The sequence below is a fragment of the Pyxicephalus adspersus genome, chromosome 5 (assembly GCF_032062135.1).
Source record: "Pyxicephalus adspersus chromosome 5, UCB_Pads_2.0, whole genome shotgun sequence".
In the NCBI taxonomy this organism is placed as follows: Eukaryota; Metazoa; Chordata; class Amphibia; order Anura; family Pyxicephalidae; genus Pyxicephalus; species Pyxicephalus adspersus.
In genome coordinates this window covers 20,918,003-20,935,770 of record NC_092862.1, presented here as the reverse complement: position 1 = coordinate 20,935,770, position 17,768 = coordinate 20,918,003, and the positions used below count along the sequence as shown (strand labels likewise).

The 17,768-nt window shown below is 38.1% G+C and overlaps 1 protein-coding gene across 3 annotated transcripts in view; it reads right to left on the bottom strand.

Moving 5' to 3' along the window:
• Positions 1–2,816: 2,816 nt before the first annotated feature.
• Positions 2,817–17,768, bottom strand: part of NCALD (neurocalcin delta) — a 64,518-nt gene continuing 49,566 nt past the window's right edge. For all 3 annotated transcript variants that reach the window (XM_072410820.1, XM_072410822.1, XM_072410823.1), the window contains exons 2-4: positions 11,099–11,495; positions 8,220–8,325; positions 2,817–6,921 (exon numbers count right to left, since the gene is read on the bottom strand). In XM_072410820.1, the coding sequence (XP_072266921.1) occupies positions 6,824–6,921; positions 8,220–8,325; positions 11,099–11,476 (582 nt within the window). In that variant the 5' untranslated portion in view covers positions 11,477–11,495 and the 3' untranslated portion in view covers positions 2,817–6,823. The remainder of the gene's footprint in view (positions 6,922–8,219; positions 8,326–11,098; positions 11,496–17,768) is intronic.

Below are 17,768 nucleotides of genomic sequence, written 5' to 3'. Positions count from 1 at the left end.
TGTTTATTAATATTATTGCCAGACAAAATTATGGTTTTATTGGTCAGAACCTAAAAAGCAATACAAAATTTAAATTTATTCACATCTAAAATACTTAAATCCATCAAGGCCACACTTAGGTGTATAGAAGGGCAGAATAATGTAAGTGGCAACATTTGCTGAAAATAGCAATATGGCTATGTTTAGATGGAAGAAGCAGAGCACAATATTTACTAACAACTAAATGTCTATGATGTTTGGTTGTCATTTTTATAGAGTTGCTATACTACATTGGAAGGCGTACTTTCCTAGTTGCTTACTTTTACATCTATAAAAAATCAGACAAAAAATGAATGACGAATCAGCAATTTTCTGATGGCCACTTCGCCTACAAATCGATTGAAAAAAAGCTGAAGCCAACATTTTTTTTTTTAAACATACAACCATATTAGACACTAGACTTTAGAACTTCTCCACTTCTTCGATCCTATGTTAAACGGGGACTATTCAGCATTCTTTTGCCTTCAGAAATGCTGGGTTAGCAGTCTACATAGGCATCCATCTGTAAAAGTCTATAGGTTGTAATGCAAATCCCTGAATCGATTGAGCTGTAACGTTCTCTTCGACATGAAGACAACTTCTCTCACCATGTTACCTGGATAAAAGCAACTGTGTCAAGTCAATCATAAAAAAGAGAGGCAAATAAAGTGATAATCCATACAAAGTGTAGGCTATGTTACTTATCTGTATCTATAGCCTCGGTTCACATCACAGCAAGGTCTTCCTTTGAACACAGTGGGAACAGCCACAAGCAAGGCCGTCACAGCACAGAAAAGAAATGCGATTTGACCTAGCTTGGTCTTTGACTTTTCCTTTTCTTTTATGGGGCTTCTGAGTGATAATAATATTGAATGTTCATTAGATTAGGAGGGAGAAGTAATTTATAGTCACATTGTAGTTCAAATAATGCTTACCTTGAAAGTAAAAGAAATAAACAAGATATTTGGATAATGGACTTCTACATGATAACTGCTGCATTGGGTTTTGTCCCAGGGTTTAGCATTTTTATTCCCTTTTAGACCAGGAGTGTACACCTTCTTCCCTCTCTCTATGGGAACACATACAATATGCACAGAACACCCCAGAGGCACGGTACAGTCTGTACTGGGGAGTTGGTGATGCCACCAAAGGAAGATGAGTGAGAACTTTAGGTTCTGTCTTTCCTCCCTTTTCCATATTCATGCAAAGGTGACGACCTGTAAAGTATGACAGTGTTTTGGGTGTAGGGGTGCTTGGAAACAATATTTTGGGGCCAAAGGCCATGAGACTGATCTGTTCCAATTTTTAAAAAGCTGAAACCAAACAAAGCATTAGTTGCAGTTTCATTGATCTCTTGCAAAACCCAGCTATCCCTGTACATACCAGCAATCATTTCCAGCCACAGGAAATCTCCTGTCATTAATCAGTCAAATCAATTAACTAAATGTTAAAGCAAACCTTTGTGGCTAATAATCAGCTCATATATGGGCGATCTTTATTGCTGCATATGCCATTTGTCAGAATGTCAGCTAAAAAAAACTGCCCTTCTCATGTTCTAAATGGCACCATCAATATGCAAATTAGGTAATGGCATTTCCAAAATAGCACAGATGGGACTGTAGAGAACAGACAATAATTAGTTCTGTTCAGGGAGATTATGAATTGCAACAATCTGAATAAAAACTGTTTTATGAAATGTTATCACTATTACATTGTTTCCAATGGGGGCAAAGGCAATGCTTTATTGAATACCTGTCTATACTGACTTGTAAAAAAAAGAGCTCAGCATACATCAAGGGTGGGTACTGGTCTGTGCATACAAGGCTTTATATATATTTGAGCCATAGATTAGTTTGTTTAAAGCAAACACTCTGGAATTGCAAGTTGAAATATTGCGTGCAGGCATAATTATACATCTGTTAAATTTTTCATGTTCTCCATATGTCATCTTATCTATTCATAAGCATTAGTAGGAAGTGATGAAGAAGTGCTACCATCCTAGAGAATTAATGTAATTGTTCACAGTATTCTCCACAGATTTTTTTAAGCTGGTTGGGAAGAGGTTGTAGGTGTGTGGAGGCCACGGTATTGTGACATAACATTTCAGTAACCATCCAAAAACAGCCGGGTGAAAAGTTTTGGACGGTGCCCCCGGGGCTAAAATGGGCTGGGGAGAACACTGACTTACATTAGGATTTCTGTAGAAATTATTTTTTTGGTCTTTGTAAGGAAATGGGCATGCAATTGGGCAGTTCTATCCACCCACCCACAATCCTCTTTCCCCTGCTCTTTTATCTGTATAAAAAACTGCAGCTGTTACCAAATGAAAAGAGCACAGCTCAGAACTGGGAGCGGCCACACTGTTCTGTACCATAGTGTTCTCCATGCTACCCATCATGCAAATGAAAGCATATGCTAGGGAGGAAGGTGTGGGAAGCCTATGACCTCTGAAGCTTTTGGAGCAAAAGCAAATAGGTCAGAGTATCCCAAGCAGTGGGGAGACCTTCTAAAAAAGCCACAAGACAAATGGTTCTGCACATGTGCACAACTACACTATTTTTATCTTGCAATTTCCGAATGTTTGCATAGAAACACCAAAAACATTGGTTCTGCTTTAAGTTGCATCTTTTAGTTAAAAAAAAATATATAATTCTCTGGTAATTTTTTTTACATGGCAAGGAATTGAGAAAACTTCAGACACGGACAATGTAGACATGTTATAAATTAAATGGCACTTAGGCTAAGTTGTGACTTTGTAAAAGCATGTTTTATACCAACTCAAAGAAAAATCTATAAACTTTTTTTTATTAATATTTATTTCTTTACTTAAGAAAAAAAACATCTAAAGTAACATCATTTATGTAAACTTCAAACCACATTGTTTTTGCATACCAGAAATATTCACAGTTTGGAAAATGATATGTCATGCACTAAAACTGCAGTAGAATTGTTTTGACAGTGAAAGATCCGTTACAGTGATGAGCAAAAATAGAAAAGAAATAAAAGTCGGGGAGAGTCGGGATAATATAGAGTTCACATCTCAGTTTGGAAGAATTCAGCTGATTTTGTCTCTTTTTATTACTTTAAAGCTTATGGTTCGTAGATAACAATAAACAGAAAGTGAAAGATTCTTGCAACACATCATGCTTCGTATAGACTAGGACTGTCGATTCCTCATGGCGAAACATAAAAACCATAATCATTTGTTTTAGGGATTAATTGACCCAAATTCACAAGACGCTTACAAATTTTTCAATTACACTAAAAGTTACAGCTGTACAAGGTGGGGAACACTACTTTAAAGGGGTAACTAGAAAAAAGGCCAGTACTACACAGTATAGAGCACAATTATACGAGGTAACTGTCCCAATAAGAGAGTGCAAGGTTGGAAGAGAAATTAAAATACACACATACAAATGGGTTTGTTTCAAACAATGGTGCACTTGGTAAATGTTGCTAGTAATTAATACAAACCAGTCAGGATCCTTCTTACCAGCGTAGTCTGGAGGACAGAATCTTGGCTCACAAGGAAACCTTTTAAAGAAGTCAGCCTGATGATGCATCTGATTCAATGCCCCAATGTGACACTTGGGTGGTAATCTGGCCTTTCACAAAAACTTAACGTAGTTGGAAATTTCTGTGCTATGGAACTATTCCACAGCCAAGTCAATCCTTTTGTGGTTGTTTAAAAAGAATGAGCAGAGGTCCCCTTACCCATCTATCTTTCGATGGCCCCCCTTTTTAGGTTTTGTGTACACAGATTATCAATTGCCTTTCTCTACAAGGCTACGTACACACATTCAATAATTATTGTTGGAAAGAATCTTTCAAAATGCTTTCCAACAACAAAAAGACAGAATGAATGCTGTACACAGAGCACTGTTCTGCTCTATAGAGCAGGGAGGGGGAAGAACAATGGAGCAGCACCCCACTGTGCTCTCTCCCCCTTCATTTGTTTTATGATTGATGTCGGACAAGCGCTGTACACATGCCAGATTTTTGTCCGATACCAGCCCAGAGGCGATTATCCAACGAGAATCATCTGATGTATGTATGTAGCCTAAGTTTTGTACAAAAGCAGCTCCAGCTATCTCAGGAAGTAAGAAGCAGTTTAAAAGGTACTTGGAAGCATCTAAAACAAAGGATGATTTAATATATATATATATATATATATAATTCGCTGCACTGCACATCCACACAAGCCCTTAAGAGGTGCAATACTAGTTAGAATTGACATAACGGCAGGTAATGGGAACATGATATGGTCGGTGGTTCTGCCAAAAAAGCAGAACATTTCACCTGCCACTGTTCATTTGAGAATTGATAAACTTTAAATAGGATCACTCAGCTCCTGCAAACAACTGTACTCATATGTGATTTATTCCGTAGAGACATGATTTAAAGTCCTTACGAGACTATGCAGAATAAATTCCCACGAGCAACAGTAAGAAAACAGCTTATGGTTTCTAACACAATCATACCAGTACATGAACACAAACTGGGGACAACCTGATGAAAATCCACCAGTTTAGTACCCACCATATTTTGGAGTATTGGGTATACACACTCCCATAGGGTACTGCTCTCTTTACAAATCATAAACAGTTTTTTTTTGTTAATGATTTGGTAACAAAAGCCAAAGCTTCCCCGATTCCCATTTTCCTTTATATGAAGACCTTAATGAGGTACTCATGTTCACTAATACAGACAATGGAAGCAAAAAGAGGGCCTATGCAAAGGGCTGCTACCGGGCAGAAAGTGCGTTTCATCCTCTTTATTAAGGTGCCACCTGAGGATCAATTCTTACCTTAGCAAAAGTCTATAAGGCTGCTACAACCAATGAGCAATTCAATTAATGTGGGCCTTATCTAAAAAGACTAAAGACGGTCTGTGCTACTCACAGATATCAATCAGATTCATACTTGCCACCTGGAAAGCTAAAAAATTACACATAAAATTCAAATCAGCAGCAAAGGTACCTATTATTCTATAAATGAGAACTAAAACACTTACCACACCGTTCTGCTCCAACCTGACATGACTGAACACATCACATCTGCCTATATGTGAGGTAAGAACTATTCCTGCCTATTGCAAACTCTCCCAATAATTGCCCCATATGCAGTGTAAGCGAGGTTCCGATTGGTTGCTACAAGAACAGCTCTTTCCTCTGGCCCATAGGTAGGACTACTGATGACTGCTGTGGGAGGAATCGGACACTTTGTGCACCATTTGCTTCCTTAAAGAAGCCCATTTGTAGGCAATTAGTGGACAAATTATATTCTCAACATAACCATTTAGTGATTATCTCCCTTTAAATCATTGAGTGTGATGTCATATGTGGCATTCATTTTGATATCTGTAAATAAAATGAGAATGAACATGATGCTATAACCGATTACTGAACAATTAAACACTCACATCCAAACTTGTCATAGCACGGCAAAAGGGGAGCATGAAATGAAAACCGACTCACAAAACTGCAGCAATTTGCACCAATATTTCTAATAATCCATGCATATTTTTGGCAATGCTTGCAATTTTTTTATTGCAATTACAACACAGTATATATACCTCCCAACATTTAAAATCTAGAACACGAACTTTAGGTCCTTCTGTCAATCACCCCAACATTTGTTCAATCTCCATTTAAGTGGGTAAAACAATTCCCAACCCTTTGGGGGCAGTTGGGAGGTATGTATTTATTTTCATTTAGATCTGCTGTGAATAGAAAATGTTCAAAATCGAATCATTTATGAAAGCTGAACTTCAGGTAGATACAAATGACATAAATCAATTAAGATCTGTATTCATTAGTACACCATCACGTATATTTTTTTAAAATACAAGCAGTATAAGTACCTGATTTAGACCAAGTATCAGCCTTCCCCTTTCCTTTGTACAACAGAGCTCAGGCAAGGGGAAGGAAATGCAGCAAAAGGATAAGCAATGCAAGGGGCATGCTGATAGCAAGATGGAGCAGAATGATAAAAAGACCAGTTTAAATGTCTTCTGCTTTCCTTTTCTTTATATATTTACAAGCTGGAGGAGGCACAAGAGCTTAAGGTGTTACTATACTGTATCATAGCACAATTGGGTCTCCTGTCTTACTATACAGGGCTAAGCTGTGCATCTGAGAATTAGATGGACAGAAATACAAATCCTTTGGCAGGTAAAAAAAGCTCTCATTTATACATGTCATCTATGTATATAGCAATTTGCCTGAAATTCAACTTTAGGACAATATGCCTGGGTATTATCAGGTCAAGTCTTGTTCAATTGGCTGCCTGGCTGACCAATGATCTATAAAACAAATTGCCTCCATGCTTTCCCTATGGGCATAGTGATAAGCCCATTTTATTAATAGTCATCTAAAAACAAATCTGCACAACAATGGTGCAACAGGAAAACCAAAACTTTGAACCTTAGGGGTCTTCAGTGAACTAAGGTGGTTCTTAGACTCTTGCAACAGTGAAACTGAATATAGCAACTACAAAGAAATAGAAAAGTCTTCACCACAGCCATGTCAAATTTGTTGTTCAGCTTTGTAAAAATAACGATTGTTTCTTCAGGTCTGAGGGAGGTCTCTGTTGTTATCCAACATAGAAAAGCGTAAAGGAAACCCAAGCGCCATAGAACAATAAACGTCCAGCCGCAAATCTTGACAATATTTATCATTCTTTGTCATGTAAAAAGGAAAGAAACCACAGGAGGAAGAAGGTAGGTTTGGCTGTGACGTGTCAACACCACAACAAATTTAATTTTGGCAAAAAAAAAAAAAAGTTTTATTTAAAAAAAATAAAGTTCAGAATTGTCCGGCACTGCTTGGGTCACACTGAAGTAGGCGGACGATGGATGGGTCGCTTTTTGCCCCCCTGATAAATTCTTCAAGAGATAGTTTTCCTGTGGAAAAGCAGAATTCACAGTTATTGGAGAATGATGAAAAGCAATCTAAAACGCTCTATTCATCCACCACAGTAATTTATATTCTGGGACAACGTATCAAAGCTACAGGCAAGTCATACCTCAGAATGAGGAATTTAGAGAGAACTGAATGTTAATTTTGATCAATAGATGCAAACTATAGGAAGCAAATCTTATCTTTGGATACATCGGTTTGAGAAGTGCAAAAAATGTCTGCCAAGAAGTCTAGATTAAAAGTTCCTGCAAGTTCTCTGCTAAAATCCTAAAAAGTGTTATCAGCCCTGGCTGTTCTCTCGGTGGACTACAGAGACACAGACCAGGAGAGGAGGAGGACTTTTGTATACCAAATTAGGGTAACTCTGTAATTGTTGGAGAGTTGGTCCTGTGTTCTTTCTGTGAATTGACTGAGACAGGTCTCTGTTCCAGTCCTCTTTGTGAGCTTGGAAGTTTTACCAAATCAGGAGCTCTGTGTAATTGGAGGAGAGTTGGTCATGTGCTCTTCTGGTGGCCTACAGAGAGACAGACAAATCTCTGTTCCAACTTTTCTGGTGGACTACAGGGTCAAGGACAGGAATAGGTCCTACCAAATCAGTAGCACTTTGTATTTGGGGGAAGAGACAGTCAGGTGACTTTGACAGGCCATATGAATGGGCCTTTCTCTACTTGATTTTTTTTTTATGAACCTTTATTAACCCTAACTAACCTACAGTACATGCAGTGATGACAGCATGTATAAAGTCCTCACTGAGAGTTAATCACAAACAGCAAAAAACGCAATGGAGCAAGCTGTGCTTTGATATGCAAAAAGAAATAACTGCAGAGTTTGTCTTAGTCATTAGAGTTACAAGAGGTTGCAGAACAGCAAAAGATTTCTTCTGCAAGTCATGCAAACCACCCCCCTCCCTCCCCATTAAGCCTCCATCCTGCACACTAGCAGGGAAGCCCCGCTTGTATCTAGAAATCGTCTGTATGTCGGATGTCCTTAACTCGGGGACTATCTGTATATAGCAAAATGGTATTAGTTGTCATAATACGAATACTGCATTCTATCCAGCTAACCAGGGATCATTACAGGAGTGTTCCCTTTTAAATATCATTGTCAACCACTACCTTCTGCACATCAGATGCTGCATTTTAATATAAGATGGTCCGTATATTTCCTATATAGGAAATCTACAAGGGTCCAGGTGACCGTACAGATAATACTATAGTTTTGAACTCGGTAGGCCTGGTGAGTGCAGGATATGTAAAAATCTTAGCCAGATTCCACTACATACCATCTCGATTGGTGTCCATTTGTCGGAAGATTTTTTCTGTTCTCTTCTCAGGCGTTGATTCGTCTTCCGGCATTTTCATTACCGAGGAGACCATCTTGTAAATTGCCTGAATAATGGGACAAAAATAAAACAGAATTCAGAAACATTCCATGGGCTATTCGCAGGCATTTCATCAAGGGACCATCAAGGGATAAAAGTCATAAAGTTAGATTTGACATTTTTACTAAGCATAAAACCCCAGTGAACAGCATGAGGCCTCTATACTATATTTATACAAATAGTTTAATGTCCCAGGACATGAAGCTGCAGAATAGCGGGCAGGCATAATTTATACATGACAGCGACCGGCCCAAAATAACTTTAATGGTCACAAAGACAATGACGCAATTGGTAGCAAGTAAATTCAAATCTGATGAAATGTATGCAATTCAAGCTGCAATGCACTGTTTGGTAAAGATTATACGAATACAGAATGTGTCTTCCAATATTGCTCAGTTAAAATGTATCTCTTGGTAAACTGCCTGCTAGGACAGTGAATAGGGAAAGCAAAGTTGCTTCTTCTGGAACTCCCCGACTAGTTGAGCTTTCAGTTCTTGCAGTGCTGAAGGAACCCACCTGCACCACAAAATGAATCCATTGTGCTTAACTTTACACATCAAACTACAGTTTAATTAGGTTCTGAGATACATAAGAATTTGGATTCATAACCTTTTCATGGTAACAGACCCCCAAAGGGTTGCCCAATATGCCTCCATGGTCTTTTCGACACACTATCAGTCATCAATATCACCAGTGCCAGTACAACATCAATACTTTGTATCAATGGCTAGACACAGAACATCTAAAAGAAAGTTGATTTCAATAATCCATATTATCAGTAAAAACGAGTCTTCTACCACTATTATCTGGTTCCCATACCCCTAGTCATCATTCCTACGTTGGATGGACCATTTTCCTAAGGGACAGTAGATACCAGGTACTAGACTGAAGTCCATTATGTCTAAATCAAGTCTATAATGCAACTACAAAGCATTAAACAGTTTTGTAACAGCCTCTAAAGTAGACATAAACCCTTGGGGCCCATTCACCTTCCTGATAGAAACAACAATTGGCGGAGAGGTTACATAAACCCCACAACAACAATAATTTATTGAAGATTACCAATCCTGAAAAATGATGGCTTTTTTGTTACAGTAAAAAGTACATTTGGAATACAGGAAAATACCTGTTGATCCTGTAAAAATTATTGTGTCCTTAGAATTTATTATGTACTGAACTAAAATTTAAAACATAACTGAAGAGCAAGAGAGGAGGATTTGTTCTATAGTACATTTCTAACTCTTAACAACACTGTTATTTGTCCCTCCCCTTAGGCACGTTGTCTTGCGTCACCTTCGATTCTGCCCTCTCATTTACCCCTCAGGACATTTCTAGGTCCTGTCACTTTTACCAGCGCAGGATCCGCCCCGACCTGTCCCCAGAGACCACCAAACTCTTGTTCATGCTCTTGTCTCTCGTCTGAACTACTGTAACCTCCTCCTCCCTGGCAATCCACTCACCTGACTCTCTCCTCTACAGACTATTCTGAATCCTGACTCATCCATCCTTCCCACCACTCCTCTTCTGCTGCATCTCTATGTAGTTTTCTTCATTGGCTTCCATTTCACTTTAGAATCAAATTCAAGCTCCTGTGCTTTGCCTTCAAATCCCTCCACAGTTTTTGTCCCACTTACCTTTCTGACCTGGTAAAAAATACTCCCCTAGCTGCTCTCTTCGCTCCTCCAATGACCTACTGATGACTTCCCCACTCATAACCCCATCACATGCACGGATACAAGACTTCTCTAGAGCAGCCCCAGCTCTCTGGAATGGTCTCCCTCGTCCTATTTGGCTTGCTCCTACTTTCTGCTCATTTAAAAGAGTACTCAAACTCCATTGTTTCAAACTTGCCTCCCCATCAGAATTACCAGTAAAAGAAAAAAATTATTGTACCTTTCACATTTACCGATTGACAAGCTGCAAAACATTACAATTGATTTAGGGTTTAGATACAGTTTAAGGAGATGCCTTTGAGTTTCTTTGCATTGCATTGTTCTTTGAGATTCATATCACCACTGTTACAATGGTTCTACTCTAAATCTCTTCTGCACTGGCTACCAACTACTCAGATAATGCAAATCAGACATCTAATACTAGCAACTAAAAGGGACTCTACAGCCCAGCTTCTGCAAGATTTTTCTCTCCAGCCTTTACAATTCTGTCCCAAATCTTACTTCTACTGTTCTCATGACATTCTCCCCTCCTCCACTTGTTTTCTATATCTTCACCATTTATTATTTCTCACACATTTCTCCTCCTGAAATACTCTCCCACATTCTGTGCAGTAGATTTACATATATTATTTAATGCAATGGTATACCCTTTATGTCTCCATAAACCTGTGTTTAAATAAGCGGGCAAGGTTCTTTTTTGTAGAAGGAACAGGCTACGTCCCTTTTTAGTTAAATACCGGTGAACAGGCAGGTAAGTTTGTTTTATTGAGAAGGTATCACCAATCTTTTCTGCAAATAAAAAAACTTGCTTGTTCACAATTGTTTAGTTTCTGGATTAGTTAGGCTTTAACTACCCCACCATCCCCTGGCATACAAAATTGCTTCTGGTGTTTGAAGCAAGTTCTGCAAGTTTTCTGTGCACTAGATGAAACCACCCAAAAGGTTCTTATGTATGTCTATAGAGCTGTCTTGGAGCATCTCTGGCTCCACACAATGCTTATGCGCAACAAGGAAAGGGAAACAGAGCATTAGGAAATGATATGATCTACACAAACAATTTCTCCAAACTTATACCAAGGTCAAAACAGTGGAGCTCAGAGTACTTACCTGCACTATTTCCAGCATCTCTGCTTTGCTGATATACCCGTTGCCATCCAGGTCGTACATACTGAATGCCCACTTCAGCTTCTGCTCCAGCTTTCCCCGGGACGTTACACTTAGTGCTATAATAAATTCTCTAAAGTCAATTGTCCCATCACCATTAGCATCAAACGTGCGGAATACATGCTCTGCAAACTTGGAAGCGTCCCCATAAGGGAAAAAATTCCCATAAATTTTCTTAAACTCCTCCATGGTTAAATGCCCGCTGGGACAGTCTCTCAAGAATCCTTTGTACCACTCTTGGATTTCATGCTCTGTAAAGTCCGTGCTTTCTAGTAAATCCTGCATGACCTCAGGACGTAGCTTACTGTTCTGCTTCCCCATGATCACGGGTGACTTTCAACTAGAGATGAAAAGAAAAGAGTTGTTAATTAAATCCCGACTCTTTATCCAAATGTGTCAGTGTGTTTAATATAATTTTTTTTTACATCTCATATATAGCATTTGTTAAAAAAAAAAATATATATATATATACCATTAAGTTAGTGGGGTGAGTGGGTGAGCTAACAACATGGCTATGTTTAAAGTGTATGTCTGTAAAGAAACTCAAAAACATATGTAGAACATCTTGGCAATATTAACACATTTTCCCATGTTTTGTCTTGTCAAAAATGCTGTACAGACCAGCCGACATGCCAGAAAATCATCAAGCCTTCTGTATGAACAAACAGCACATTGCCATTGCTGCACTTGAAATAAAAATATTGATGTCAGCCCTGCAAGAATTCTCCCTTGCTGGACTACAGAACTCTTCCGCTCTCCATATCTATAACATAGATATAAAAATGGGCTATGATAATTTATTATGCATGCAATGTTTAAACCAAAAAGGTTAAGGTATTTACAAAGAACATTTATACATGCAATTTGTTCTTGTATGACACCCTTGAACAAAGTTAGGATAGTTCCAGGGAGCTAGGTGGTATACAAAGTTCAACTGCATACAAGGAACAGTGTGCGGATTGGTGAAAGAACTGAATCCCGATTCCCGACGCGTGGATTAGACCATTTTTCTCTTCATTGTCTAATCACTTCCCTTATTAAATAGGTCAATTGCCCCTACCATAGTTATACTGTATAATTAGAATATCTTCACAATTTTCCAATAACTACAGTATATTCTATTATCCATAACTCTCTATGTATACCTTTCATCATTACAGTATATCCTGGCAGGAAATTTTAAAGCTTCAATACTGCTAATATATCTTATATCATCACAAGTGCTCCTAGTACCACCTATCCTACATTACGGTAAGAGTATAATACTATTGCAAAGATTAAGATTTTAAGATTATAGTCCTCAATACTCTACTAAGAACCCTGCATACCAACTTGGGAGGTAGGATTTCCTTATATATTCTAAAATGTTATTTCAACTCTATATCCCTTCTTCCCCCAATAGATACTTTTCTGTCAATTCTCTTTATCCTTCTTTAACCACTGACATTCTTACAGGACTTACCTGGTGATCCAGCCGGTATGTACTAAAATTGTATAGGTTTATTGAACATTTTCCATGTCTTCACCCATAATATGTTCATTGTAATTTACATATACCATCCATGGTATCTGTACACGACAGTACAATCGAATTCATTGTGATATTTTTATTATGACAACAGGCATCAATGTTGCATTGACATGAAATGTTAATGATTACCATCACCTACAATTGTATACATATATATTGGTTTCTCTAAAATGCAGCTATTACGTGAATATGTTACAGTGGTTTTTGTATATATGTTTGCTATTTCAATCAGTACATCAACTGGTTTTCCCCACAATCTCCTGAAGAAGCCGAAACCGGCGCAACGCGTCGGAAATCGGGATCCAGTTTTTTCACCAACTTATCAGCACACTGTACTTTGTATGGCAGTTGAACTCTGTCTAGCACCTAGCTCCCTGGAATTACCCTAACTTTGTTCAAGGGTGTCATACAGGAACAAATTGCGCATACAAATTTTCTTTGTAAATACCTTAACCTTTTTGTTAGAAACATTGCACGCATAATAAACTATCACAGACAGTTTTAAGAACATACTGATGACATGTATAGACTGCCGCTGCAACTGCCCCTTTTTCTGGTTTTCGTGCTTAACCGATATTTTCAATACCTTGACCAAAATGAGTATACGGATTATGGGATTTTGAAATTCACTTTGACTTTGTCATAATATGTTTCTTATATCTTTATCAGTGACATTTGGTCCTGTAATAATAAACTCTAACAAATCAAAAATCTGCAACTACGACATCCTAAGGTGCTTGTGGACAATAGATTAGTCACCATTGTTGGACAATATTAGCAATAACCTGATATCTATTGGACACCCACAGGATGAATAGTGATTGTACAGGTCGGGAAACCACCACGTTGCTGCAGTTTTTCCTCCCCTCTTGCTTGAATGATGGTTTTGGGTACCTGAGGTTGGTCAGATTGCACATCTACATTCAACCACGACCTTTGAGCAGTTTATTGCATTTGTCTACAGACATTAGACAGTGGTCTGTCTCCAAAAAAGTACTAATTTGTATTTATCTGACTATGGAAGCATAAGGGGGAAGAGCTGAGGGTGTCTGGAGGAGGGAGAGCATTAGTAATGGCTGGGAAGAGCCCATCAATTCATATTCTCATACGTAACAAATCTGAATATGCAAAAGGTGAATCACTTAAAACAATAATTGTGTAAACAAGCGTTACAAAGAAAGGCAAAAAAAGTAAGCTAATAATAAGTCACATAAATTGTCACTTCCTCTCCCACGCTTAGCATATAATATATTCTGTCCAAACATTTCATTTTTCTTAGCACCCAGATTGGCCATGTTAATAAGAATTTTAATGTGAAAATTCTCAGTTCCAAAATCTGTTGGAAAGTCGATAAAAAAAAGAAAAAAAGTAATAGCTGTTTGGGGTTTAAGAGAACCTGTACTGGAAAACTAAGTTCTTTCAGTAGGTTTTTTTTAGGATGCGCTCAGAGGAAACACATACAAAACATAGGAAGAGAACCTATGAACTCCATGCAAATAGTGTCCTGGCTGAATTTTAAACCTGGGTGCTAGCCACTGTACCACGAAGTCACCCTTTCAAGAAGATGAAATGCTGTATATAGTTACTATAACATATAATTTTCATGACAGATGTTAGCAAATGTTAATCTCTATAATTATCAACCGTTCTGTGCCCTGTCCCCTGAATGTGTAAAGTGAATTCAGCAGTTTTCTTGTACCTTGATGACCCCTTTTTGTCTGGGCAGTGTACGATCATGTCAAATTGTTTTTTGCAGTACCATTGTGAGCTCAGGCTGGCATGATGACATCCTCCAGGGGGTGTGTCTATGACAGCCTGCCTTACAGGAAGTGGCCTGAATGACCCAGGGAGTCATGGAACATGAAAACTTTCAGGAGGGATCAGCGCGCCAGACCAATGTGCTGCAGTAAAAACTGTTTTTTGTTAACTAAATCTGGGCAGTGCATTGTTGCTAAAACTATAAATGGGCTTTGACTTAATCCTAAAATTTGTTCTTTAAAGCAAAACTGTGCTTTGGCCATTCAAGGGAAAGCAACAGGTTTAATAAAACCCCCTCTTCATTAGCAAATACTTACCTTTTTTTCACCTTCACTCCCTCAAAGCTTCATTCAGCAATGAGATCCAAAGAAAATACCTGGTACTTCCAGGTATGGAGGATAATGTGATCCATTGTGGCAATTAAAGCCTTAACAAAGGAAGTTTTTAGATGGTGCAAGCTAACAATCAAGGGACTTATACCTTACACAGGGTTTCCATCGATTGAATAGAGTGACGGGGGAGCAAAAGCAAAGCTTCTCCTTAAGTATGCATTAAAGTGGACCTGTTGGACATTTTTATCTGAAGCGGTAACTGGATCAATCACTTCAGTTATATCATTAACTGTACAGACAATCCACAGCCAGCATTATGTTTATCTCTTTTATGGACATCAGTGAAGGTTTATGACAGGCTCGCTTTAAGCCGTGGAATAATCTTCTCAAAACATATGCTGACAATCAGATTTGTTGTGAAGCTTCCCTGATAACATCGCAGCAGGTGCCTTCTATCTCCCATTCACAGCACTTCAAGACCTAATCAGCCTTCATACTATTTTGCATTTTTCCCACTCCAGCACCCGGAGTACAAATGGAGAATACTGAATGAAGACATTCCATCCTCCCCACTTATGAGGCTGATTCTGTGTATTGGAAAAGGAGATACAGTATCTTGAAAAAAAAAAAGTAAATAAAGTGTATTGTTTTGCTGCATGCCGTTTATGAATGGGTTGTGGAATTGGGATGTGGTCAGTCCACTCAAATAAACTGAACCAGGTGTATGTTGTATCCGTAGAGAGTAAATTACTTTTTATGACAAGATCTAGATAACAGGTGAACTTACATACATTCAGGTTGTGTGCATTTCAGGATTCTTAGTTAATAGGCTATGCAGCAATACCTGCAATGAATGCTACAAACCACTTCCTAGTATTCATGGGCATGTTTCCAGTCAGTGAAAGTGGATGGTAGGGTGGGAATAATAAATTGGAATTACATTATCTTTTTTGAGCATTAAACTGCTAAGAATATTTCCCAAGCATCCATGATAAAAAGTCTCCAATAATGTAATGGGCTTTATAACCTGTCCATGCAGCTCTACAGTGTAAGCTCTGCCATTACATGACACATTTGCTTTGGAAAGGTCTAAAATATAACATGTACCAAGCACAGTAAAATTTAATTCATTATCCTTGCAATTAAACACACACATTTCAGTATTTTTAATAAAAAAAAGCCATAATTTGCTACTGGAAATAGCACATTACCGGCATTATATAGAAAAATAATACTAGACTGTATAGGTTACTGAGTAGAGTGTAATAAGGAGAAAATGGTCCTGTACATATGACATTAACAATACATTATCGTCTGACAGTTAGTGGACCAGGTAACCCATTTCCTTTTGTGCTAAGGCTATTGTAACTTGTCAGCCACTCATGTGATTCACATAACTTCTGCAACACAGCATAGCCAGGAAGATGTCTCCACCATTTCTCAGTACAATTTTAGAACTTCTGGTCTCCTTTGCCTGGCCAGTGGATTGGCAGCTGGATAATTGTGACTTATTGTAGCTTTTCAGATGCTAATAATACTAGGTATACTAATATTGGTATATTAATAAATGTCTAATAGAAATTCATAATTACAATTATTAGGTTATAAATTTAATTTTGTATCACCTTCTCTTATCTCACCAAGAAAAACCTATGGGTTCATATTTATATTTAGTGCACATTATGTTACATATAATTTGTGGACCGTAGCAAGATCACCCAAAGTAGCACTGACATTATAGTGACACATCCATTGCACAACCAGACTTGTGCCAATCCATGAACATATGTATGGCATTGGGTGGGGTTACGATCAAAGAAAGCTGCCACATTGTCAACAAGAAAACAGAAAACTAACATACCTGTCATTTTTTCATGGTACCATAATTTGTTAGAATCCTCACCCACTACCATATGTTTGCCGTCATGTTGGTGGCAGGATATTTGCTTTTTTTAGTTTATTACCAGCAAAGCATATAGCTCATATGTGTTTTTAAAGTTCAAAAAACAAAACAGTTTTCAAACACCTCAATTTTTGATACCCGCCTTAAGCCAAATTGGACAAGAACCTGGCTAATTGGATGGGTAGGAGAGTTGAGAACCACCTGGAGCAGGTTGTTTTATATTAATCTAAATGTGGAATCATTAGTAATGTATGACACAAAATTCTATTTTTCAAACTGCACACATGCTGCACACATCCAAGCTCAGTGTTAGATGTAAAATTATTAGCATGGTAAGGTTCCCATTATGTCCTATTAGAAGCCAAAGGGTAGGACATTCACCGAGCTCTAAAGCTCTTCCACTGTTTCGCCATAGAACAGAATACCGCTGTGTGTGTGTGTACCAGCCTTCATTCATTCACAGTGTTCTCCCCACCCCATTTTAGCTGGGTGCACCACCCGGCACTTTTCAGCAACCACCTGGCTGTTTTTGGGTGGTTACTGAAAAGTTGGGTCACAATTCATGGGCTTCCAACCACCTACAAATTCTTCCCACCCAGCCTAAAATTTCTGGGTTTAAGAACTGCATTCACCTATCACTGGGAAAGATCATGAAATATCATTTCCAGTGACAATTCTCAGACATCTATGTTACGTTATCTATGACTATGATGTTTGAGAGGTCTGCCTAGATCACACCACTGGTTAAACAATTTTTTCCTTTTATTGCTAAAACAACTCACATTCTTTATATAAAATAGCTTTCAATAAAAATTCATGCATAAAAACAGCAAAGTTTCATAAGATTAGCAGGACAGAATGTGTTGAAAATGAAGCTAGATTAGCAAGGAGAAATACATTGTACTTTCAAGCAAACCAACTCCTGTTTTTCTCTTTACATTGCAGCTAATCATTTTCTATAATGTAACTTATCTAATACTTTTGTTTTATATTAGCTTGGGATTTGTTTGCAAAGCAAGCTGCCTTCTCTGTCTGGGAAGCACAAAGATCAGCTTCTATGCTGAAATAAAAAGCAAAAACAGCTTTACG